The sequence below is a fragment of the Lucilia cuprina genome, chromosome 6, assembly GCF_022045245.1.
Source record: "Lucilia cuprina isolate Lc7/37 chromosome 6, ASM2204524v1, whole genome shotgun sequence".
Lineage (NCBI taxonomy): Eukaryota > Metazoa > Arthropoda > Insecta > Diptera > Calliphoridae > Lucilia > Lucilia cuprina.
Window position 1 is genome coordinate 42874811 of NC_060954.1, and position 10701 is coordinate 42885511.

At 29.1% G+C, this 10701-nt stretch overlaps 1 protein-coding gene across 1 annotated transcript in view; it reads right to left on the reverse strand.

Annotated features, from left to right (window-relative positions):
- Positions 1 to 2271: 2271 nt before the first annotated feature.
- The window catches only part of LOC111682943 (protein qui-1), a 122500-nt gene continuing 114070 nt past the window's right edge, over positions 2272 to 10701 (reverse strand). Inside the window, exon 18 of the mRNA XM_046954107.1 lies at positions 2272 to 2350. Within this exon, the coding sequence (XP_046810063.1) occupies positions 2306 to 2350 (45 nt within the window). The 3' untranslated portion in view covers positions 2272 to 2305. The remainder of the gene's footprint in view (positions 2351 to 10701) is intronic.

Genomic DNA, 10701 nt, shown 5'->3' on the forward strand with positions numbered 1-10701 from the left:
ATTTTCCATAAAATTTTCTATAGAAAGTTTTTCAAGAATTTTTTTTTTATATAGAAAAACTAGAAATTGATCTTTATTAAAATTATTTAAAGATAATATTTTCTTTAATGGGTTATTTTCTAGTTTTTTTTTAAGATAAACTGATCTTCGATTAGGTGTTCTATTGAAAACCTGTCTTCCTTCACCTTTGCTAAAATTTTCGAAGTTAAACTGATCTTCGCTGAAATTTTCTATGGAAAACTGATCCTAGCTAAAGATTTGTTTATAGAAAAGAGATCATTGGGGAATTATTCTATAGAAAACGGAAAACCTTTTATGTATAAAACTGATCTTTAAGAAAGTTTGCTTTGAAAAAGATTTGAATGAACATTTCTTTAGAAAACTGATCTTTCATGAAGTTTTTCTATAGAATATTGTTTTTAAATGTTCTTTATAGAAAAAAACTGATATTCGATGATCTTCAAAGATCTTTTCTTTGGAAAACTGATCGTTGCTGCAATTTCCTTGGAAAGCACATCATGGGTAAAGTTTTTTTTTCATAAAAATTATCTTCAGTATAGTTTTTATGTCAAAACATGATCATAGTTGAAGTTTTCTTTAGAAAGGTGATCTTTGGTGAAGTTTTTATACAAAACTGATCTTCTATGATGTTTTCAATAGATTCGATTAGTTTTCTATGGAATGATGATCATAGTTGTGCTTGTCTGCGGATCAGTTGATCTACGTTAAAGTTTACTATAGAAATCTGATTTACGCTAAAGTTTTCGTAAGGAAGTTTGTAATTCGTTTGTACAATATTTTTTCATAATTAGAAACTAATTTGTCTCTAAAATTAATCATTTTGCTGAGAATAATAGATGAAAAACCAAATTCGACAAGAATAGAATGTAAAAGAGAAACAGTTGATAGAGACATACATATGTAAATAAATGAAGTGATTCATAGAGTAAAGAGAGTAAAATGAACCAGTTCAGTTCAGATCTAATCGGCTTCACACGAGCACACAAGCACATCTGTCAAAATTTTGTGTAGAAGAGTACGAATGGGATCGTTGTAACGCAATATGTAATAAAACTATCACACATTGAGAGAAAATAAGGATGGAATATTTGACTGTCGTATGGCTCTCATCATTTTTTGAAATTATTCAAAAATTAAGCAAGTCGCATTAGATCAGGGATGTATTTTTATGTAAACACATACGAAAAAAAGTTTAAACAGCTGTTTCCATCTTACTTTGTTATTGTTTTATACACAAAAACTACTTTTATTCTCTTTTCTGTTATACGGATGAAATTTCATTTTATTCTTTCATTAGACTTTACGTACGTAAAGTGTTATCGTGTAAAGTGCCCTTAAGTACGTAGAAAGAACTCGTTACTTTGGAATTAAAATGTGTTTTTAGATTTAATTGCAAAACAAATTAGATTATTAGAAATTTTATTTAAAACTTAATTTGTTACTAAGAAAAGCATGCAAATTAAATTAGTTCCTTTAAAAAGACTTAAGACTCAATTAGTTTCTACATTCTATTACGTGATGAATCAGCTGATTCGTTTTTGACTTACGGAAAGCTGTGTAAGTTGTTAGTTTAAACGTGAGATTGCCGTTGAGTTTTTATATGAGAGCAACGAATCAGCTGATACATTATGTAATGAAACGTAGAAACTAAGCGTTTTCTAACAGAATAACTAACTGTTTTGTATTTTAAATTAGTATTTTTTGTTTGTATTTAAAATCTATCCTGGAAAATATGGAAGCTGGGATAAAATGGCTTTGCATTTTTATTTTTATTATTATTTTTTTTTTAATTATTTGGGCTATTGAAATTGTTTTGTTGTAGATTTTATATATTTGTTGTTGTATTATTGTTGTCAATTTAAAAATAAGCATAGTTTAGCTTTTAACCCCTTAATTTTTAACTTTTGCAATTTGTTTTTTCTTATACAAATATTTTTATATGTTTTTCTTTGTGTTTTTTTCAACTACATGATTTATTTTTTAAAATTTTTATAATTTTAATTTATTTTTTTTTAACAATTAACAGTTAGAAAAATATTTATAGAAAAAACATTATTTAAAAAGAATCACGGGTGGTTTATTTTTTCACGTTTGTTTTTTTAACTAATTTAAAATTATAAATGAAAAAGTAAACTTTAAACGATCAGCTACTCGATTTAGGTTTCATATGTGGAATGACAACATCTTTTCCATAAGCTCTTTTAGAAGAATTTAATATTTTTAACATTTATTTTTCCATTATTCCATCATTAATTATTTATAATTAGTTATTAGTCTGGCATACTTAATCTTCTCTAATGATATCCTCCTCCTCCTGTAGCGAAATGATCTGTTGGGGATACAAAATAAATATTAGTTACAAAAGAGTATATAATTGAAGTTTAAAAAAAGGTATAAAATTGGGTTTTTTTTTAAGAAAATAAACTTTTTTGCAGCAGAAACTTTTTCTATGTAAAACTAAAATCATCAACGATTTTAATGAAACATGAACAGACACGTTATTTCTATAGAAAATTATGCAGACATTTCTGTTTAAGTGATCTTTATTAAAGTTTTCCGATTTTTGATTACAGCAAGTTGATCTCCCAGTTAGAAATTTTATGGAAAACTTATGGATCTTTGTGCCTCCGGTAGGTTAGTGATCTAGTCTGGTAGACCGAAGATGGCGGGTTTGATTCCCACCTGTGGCACTGATTGAGGAGCGCACAACAACTAACTAAGTAAATAACTAAATAACTAACTAACTAACTAACTAACTAACTAACTAACTAACTAACTAACTAACTAACTAACTAACTAACTAACTAACTAACTAACTAACTAACTAACTAACTAACTAAGTAACTAAGTAACTAAGTAACTAAGTAACTAAGTAACTAAGTAACTAAGTAACTAAGTAACTAAGTAACTAAGTAACTAAGTAACTAAGTAACTAAGTAACTAAGTAACTAAGTAACTAAGTAACTAAGTAACTAAGTAACTAAGTAACTAAGTAACTAACTAACTAACTAACTAACTAACTAACTAACTAACTAACTAACTAACTAACTAACTAACTAACTAACTAAATAACTAACTAACTAACTAACTAACTAACTAACTAACTAACTAACTAACTAACTAACTAACTAACTAACTAACTAACTAACTAACTAACTAACTAACTAACTAACTAACTAACTCACTAACTAACTAACTAACTAACTAACTAACTAACTAACTAACTAACTAACTAAGTAACTAAGTAACTAACTACCTAACTTACTAATTAACTAACTAACTAACTCACTCACTAACTGACTAACTAACTAACTAACTAACTAACTAACTAACTAACTAACTAACTAACTAACTAACTAACTAACTAACTAACTAACTAACTAACTAACTAACTAACTAACTAACTAACTAACTAACTAACTAACTAATTAACTAACTAACTAACTAACTAACTAACTAACTAACTAACTAACTAACTAACTAACTAACTAACTAACTAACTAACTAATTAACTAACTAACTAACTAACTAACTAACTAACTAACTAACTAACTAACTAACTAACTAACTAACTAATTAACTAACTAACTAACTTACTTACTTACTTACTAACTAACTTTTCTACATAACATTGATCTTCCATTATGTTTTATAAAGAAAACTAATCTGCCAGGAAGTATCTTTGAAAAGACCATGAAGTTTTCCATAGAAGATAGATCAGAAAAGTGATCAAACATGAATTTTTCTATACAAAATATATTAATATATTAAATATATTAAATTTTAGTATATTAAGAAAACTGATTTGCCGTGAAGTTATCTTCAGAAAACTGATCTGTCATGACGTTTTCTAAAGAAATCTCAACTGTCGGGAAATATTCTATGAAATGACTGATCTACCATGAAGTTCAATACAGAAAACTGATTTGCTATGAGGTTTTCTATTTAAAACAAATCAAACAATAAGATTTCTACGGAAAACTGATCTCCTATAAGGTTTTCTATATAAAACTGTTCTACTACAAAGTTTTATAAAGAAAACTTATCTGCCAGGAAGATTTCTTTGAAAATACTGATCTGCCACGAAGTTTTCTACAAAATAACTGATCTACCATCAAGTTTTCAAACCAAAACTGATCTGTCATCAAGTTTTCTAACCAAAACTGATCTGCCTTTAAGTTTTCTAAAGAAAATTGATCTGTCATTAAGTTTTCTAACCAAAACTGATCTGTCATATAGTTTTCCAAAGAAAACTGATCTGCAATGAAGTTTTATATAGAATATCTGATATGCCATTAAACATTCTGACCAAAACTGATTTGCCATCAAGAAAAGAAAATTGAACTGCCATTAAGTTTTCCAACCAATACTGATCTGCCATTAAGTTTTTTTAAAGAAAACTGATCTGCCATGAAGTTTTCTGTAAAATAACTGACCTTCCATCGAGTTTTTGAACCAAAACTAATCTGCTTTTCAGTTTTCCAATGAAAACTGATCTGCATTGAAGTTTTGTCTAATATACCAAAACTGATTTGCCATCAAGAATAGAAAATTGAGCTGCTATTAAGTTTTTCAACCAAGACTGATCTGCTATTAAGTTTTTATAGAAAACTGATCTGCTATGAAGTTTTCTGTAAAATAACTGACATTCCTTCAAGTTTTCGAAAGAAAATTGATCTGCCATTAAGTTTTCTAATCGAAACTGATCTGCCATCAAGTTATGTGACGAAAATTAATCTGTCATTAAGTTTACTAACCAAAACTGATCTGCCATGAAGTATTCGAAAGAAAATTGATCTGACATGTAGTTTTGTGTAAAATAATTGATCTGCCATTAAGTTTTCCAACCAAAACTGATCTGCTTTTAAGTTTTCTAAAGAAAATTAATCTTCTATTAAGTTTTCTAAACAAAACTGATCTGCCATATAGTTTTCTATCCAAAACTGGTCTGTCAAGAAGTTTTTTTTATAAAATAACTGATCTGCCACCAAGTTTTTCAAAGAAAACTGATCTGTTTTTAAGTTTTCTAAACAAAGTTGATCTGCCACCAAGTTTCCCAAAGAAAACTGAATCAAGATTTCTTAACAAAACTGATCTACCTTTAAGTTTGTTGGAAGATCAGTTTTTCTAAAGAAAACTGATCTTCCAACAAGTTTTTTAAAGAAAACTGATCAGTCAACAAGTTTTCCAATGAAAACTTAACAAAACTGAGTTGCCTTTAAGTTTTCTAAAGAAAATTGATCTGCCATCACGTTTTCTAAAGAAAATTGATCTGCCACCAAGTTTTCCAAAGAAAACTGATCTGCCACCAAGTTTTCCAAAGTAAACTGATCTGCCATTAAGTTTTCTAAACAAAACTGATCTGTCACCAAGTTTCCCAAAGAAAACTGATCTGCAATCAAGATTTCTTAAGAAAACTGATCTACCTTTAAGTTTTCTCACAAAAACTGATGTGTCTTCAAGTTTTCTTAACAAAAATGATCAGCTATTATATTTTTGATAATTTTGTTTTATTAAAATAATAAAAAAAGTTTCTGCTGCTTATGAAGGCTGTGTTTTCTGTTAGTAACCGGAATGCAAATTTTACTAAAACTTGCAACTTAAACACAGCTGTAATAATAAATTAAAAAAAAAATAATTATTAGAAAAAAATAATAATTTTTTTGTTGTTGTAGTTCATGTTTACGTTAAATTTCAACTACTTGTTTACATTCATTCAAAAAGCAATCTAAATGTCTAATAGAAATTGTTTAGTTTAGTTTACAATGTGTATTTTATTTTATTTTTTTTTTTAAATTCTGATACAAACTAAGAAGGCACAGTGTTTGGCATTTGTATAAAATTGAATGTAAAATTAATACTTACTTGTATGATGTAATTGTAGCAGTAGCCTTAATATATCCTTTAGATTTTTTTATAATTTTTCAAAATTTTTTTCTTTTTAGATTTGTTTTTTTTCTATAATAAATTTTGTGTTCAACAATTCAGCTAGATGTGAGGTATTTTATTTTAATATTTTTTTGTGGAATTTGAAATATTAATTCCTTTAATATTTTTGTGTTTATTTGCTTTCAATAACTTAATTAATTTTTATAGAAAAAAATTTTTTTTGTTAAATTTTTGTGTTTTCAACTTTAAAAATCTGGAAATTCATCTAAAATTCGAAAGAAAATTTTTTTAAATTTTCATTTAATTTTTACAAAAAAATTTGTGGATTTCTCAATGGGAAACATAATATTTCAACATTTTTGGAAAAGTGCTGCAGGCTATTTTTTGTCTAGTAAGGAAACAAATTATTTACTTTTTTTGGGGCGAAAAACAAAATGGAGTTTTTTGTTTAAAATTTTCTTTTTTTTTTCAATATTAACATTTGCTACAAATATAGAATTTAAATACTATTATTTTTTGGGGGTTGGTGGTGGTGGCTTGTTTAGTGCTTCTTAAATAATTGGCTGTTGCAAAGAGCTTCGGGAGCTGGTTTTCGAATGCACTGCTGTTTGTTGGCAAGTTTGAGGTTAAAATTCATTTTTTTGATCGGTTGATTGTTGATGTTTGGATTTGTTTCAATAATTGGTTTTTATAGGTCGGAGTTGTTGTTTGGTTAGTAAATTTTTTTTTGTTATTTTTTTAGGGTTTTTTTTTTGGTGGGAAATGGAAAATAGGAAAAACGTTGTCGTTTTAATAAAAAATCTTTAATATTTTTTCTTTGTCATTAAGCTAAGGTCACATGATTCAAATATTTAAACGAACTACTTCAAATAATACACACTATAAAAATATATTCACATAAATTGCCTTCTTTTCAAAGTCATCATTAATATTTGTTGCAATATTTGTTCAATGTGACCCCTGCTTTTTTTACTTAATGTGTTTTTTTTTAACAATTTAATAATTTTTATAATAAGTGATTATACATTTTGTTTTCATTTTCTATAATTTCTTATTATAATTTACATAGACATTTAGAGTGGAAAAATAAACATTTGAAATATGAAAATTTATTTTGTATTTAATTAAAATGTATGTTTTACATGAACTGATGGAAAATGCTGGGAGGGTATATATTGTTTTCAATTATTTATATGATGTAACAAAAATGTTAAAAACTTTACAATTAGAAAAATTAGTTGGAAAAAAATGGCTTAATTAAATTGCAATAAGTTAAACTTACCTCGGAGTAAAAAATTATTATCAAATGTTCCTTTCTACCAAAGAATGATGGCAAAGAAACAATTACAATCCTTTAAAATCAAAACATCATACAAAGGGGGACATTTTAGTGTCATACAGATTTTGGGAGGAGGACTGGTTCCGAACAAGAACTAGAACATAATTAGAACAGAACTAGAACAGAACTAAAACAGAACTAATACAGAACTAGAACAGAACAGAACTAGAACAAAACTAGAACAGAACTAGAACAGAATTAGAACAGAACTAGAACAGAACTAGAACAGAACTAGAGCAGAACTAGAACAAAATTAGAACAGAACTAGAACAGAACTAGAACAGAACTAGAACAGAACTAGAACAGAACTAGAACAGAACTAGAACAGAACTAGAACAGAACTAGAACAGAACTAGAACAGAACTAGAACAGAACTAGAACAAAACTAGAACAGAACTAAAACAGAACTAGAACTAGAACAGAACTAGAACAGAACTAGAATAGAACTCGAACAGAACTAGAACAGAACTAGAACAGAACTAGAACAGAACTAGAACAGAACTAGAACTGAACTAGAACTGAACTAGAACTGAACTAGAACTGAACTAGAACTGAACTAGAACTGAACTAGAACTGAACTAGAACTGAACTAGAACTGAACTAGAACTGAACTAGAACTGAACTTGAACTGAACTAGAACTGAACTAGAACTGAACTAGAACTAACCTAGAACTGAACTAGAAATGAACTAGAACTGAACTAGAACTGAACTAGAACTGAACTAGAACTGAACTAGAACTGAACTAAAACAGAACTAGATTTGAGATAGACTTGAAAAAAAACTGAACTAAAATTCAATTAGAACTAAAAACTTCAATAAAGTTTTTGAATATATTTTTTTAGAGATTGTAAACGAAAAGCTCCGGAACTGATCTAGCTATTATGCTTGAGCCACCTTCAATTGCTTCTTATATTTCTATGTTTAAATTATCAACAAACAAAAACACCATATCTTTATTATTTCGGCTTCTTTTTTTCATTTCTTCTTCCTTCCTGTAAAACAACAATTATAAAATATTGAAAAAAATCATAAATAAAACACTTGCACACAACACAAATAAAAAAATCTGAAAAAAATGAATAACAACTCCAAATAGGGTTTGTCAAGACAAACATCATTGGTCGAGGATCGTTTGGAGTCGTCGGATGATGATGATTATCATGATGAACGCACAGGTATGTTATCAGCATCCTATGATGAAATTCATAGATTAGCACTACCCGCAACACCAACACTACTAAGCATGCAATCAACTCCTCCTCAAACACCAATACCAACACATAAAACAGCTACACAACGTTTACGACCCGTTTCTATGCACGCATGGATCACAAGTAGTTGCAAAGCACTTCATAGTAGTTACACCAATAGCTCAAGTAGTAATAATTGTAATAGTTATCATAACAGTACGAATGAATTGTATCCCTCCTCCAATTGTCCCAATGAGTATGAAAATGGTGCAACATCGACAAACGTTACAACTACTGCTACTACTACACCGTATGTCAATCACAGCAGTACCCAGACCCATTTAACACCCGAAGAAGAGCGTAAGGACTTTAAGAGTTCATTACGCAGAGGTAACCGCCATCAACCTGATCTGGTAAAGGATCTCCAGCATTCGCAACCAGCTAATGAAGAAACAGATATTTTAAGTCAGGATCGTCGTTTACGATTTCGCAGTTTCTTTAGGTGGCGCAGCTTAAAATCACGTCTCATGCCTAGACGCAATTGTCATTCTTTGCAGCCGCAATCTTTAGCTAGTGTTCATATTGCAGAGCAAGTCCCCAGTAGGAAAAATCAACCCACTCCAGCTCCTTCTCCGGCAACTCCTATTAAACATGTTCCACAGCCAGTGGCTCATTTAAAGCGTCCAAATCCTATTATAATTGTGGAAAACTATGATCATCGCAATGTTAAGCAGGTACAAACACAAATACTATTACATCCACAAAGTACTCAGGCCACTTGGGGTCAAATTGTTAACGCTGTGCCGAATTTACCCAAATCAATAGAAACACCACCCCCAGTCACCACTATGCCCGGTGTTCTTACTGCAACTTCAAATAGTCAGCGTAAATGGCGACCCTGGAAGTCCAGCGATTCCAATAAACCAATTACCACCGACTTACCTGAAATGGCCGTTACTGAAAACAACAACAGTCCGCGCAAAAGTAGCGGTAGTACTAGTAGTGGTAGTAGTAGTAGTGACAATGGTACCGGTTTCTGTGGCACTTCCTCTTCACGCTCAAAATCGAAACTCAAAACCTCCTCCACTCCCACCACCACAACAACTACGAACAGCTCAGCAAGTTCTAATAGTTGTATTGCTCAATAAAACCGTAAACAAACGGAACCGATATATCGATATATTTTAAACTTTCCTCCCCCCAAACCTAAATTTCATTTGAACCACTGTTTCCCGTATTTCTCTGTAATTATAGAATGAGTAGTTTCTATTTTCCAATCAGCATGTTTTTATTTTAATGAATGTTTTAAATAAATTTTTAAATATTTATGTCTTTATTTTAGTCTATTTGTTGGTATTCTACAGCTGTTAAACAATTTAAAAAAAATCAAAAACAATTAAAATTTTATATTTATTTTTGAAAAAAATAGATCGTTTTTCATTTTCTGTTTAATTTTGTACTTTGATTTTTGTAAAAAGGTAAGTTGCACTTCTTTTTAAATTTTGGTAATCTTTTTTACTAAGCATTTAAAATGGGTTTTTAGAAATTGGATCTAATAACAAAAAAAGGTATTTTATAAAAAATAAATGATTCTTATGATGTTGAAAGTATCGAATTGATAAATCTTTAAAGTTGTTTATAAAAGTTCTACTTCATATAGAATAGACTGATGTGTTTTCAAAGATCTCAAATATATAATTGACAATAGAATATCGACAGAGAAATATAGTTTTGAACATAGAATATAGTCCGATGGTTTTCGTAACTTGATTAAAATATAAATTATTGTCTCGAATATAGTATACACTATAGACCTTAAAATGTACAATAGCCCACCAGATAGTTATATAAACATCTTACATTATATATACCTAGGCCGCTAATGGATCCGTTGACCGCTTCCTTATATAGAATTTGTTGGTGATGATGATTCAAAAAAAATGATTCCGTTTCCTAAACGTAATTGCTTAATGTTTTCTAATCAATAAAACAAAGTTACACTGGATATAACATCGACATGTATCGATAATGCAATGGCAAAGATAAAAATATTTTCACTACAGTATCTGCATCCAATAGATTCGCCTCGAATGGTTTTATGTTTATCAGATTAGGTTCCATGAGTTCCCTGCCATTAACGGCACTATCAATTATAGTTCAGTTCTAGTTTAGTTCTAGTTCAGTTCTAGTTCAGTTCTAGTTCAGTTCTAGTTCAGCTCTAGTTCAGTTCTAGTTCAGTTCTAGTTCAGTTCTAGTTCAGT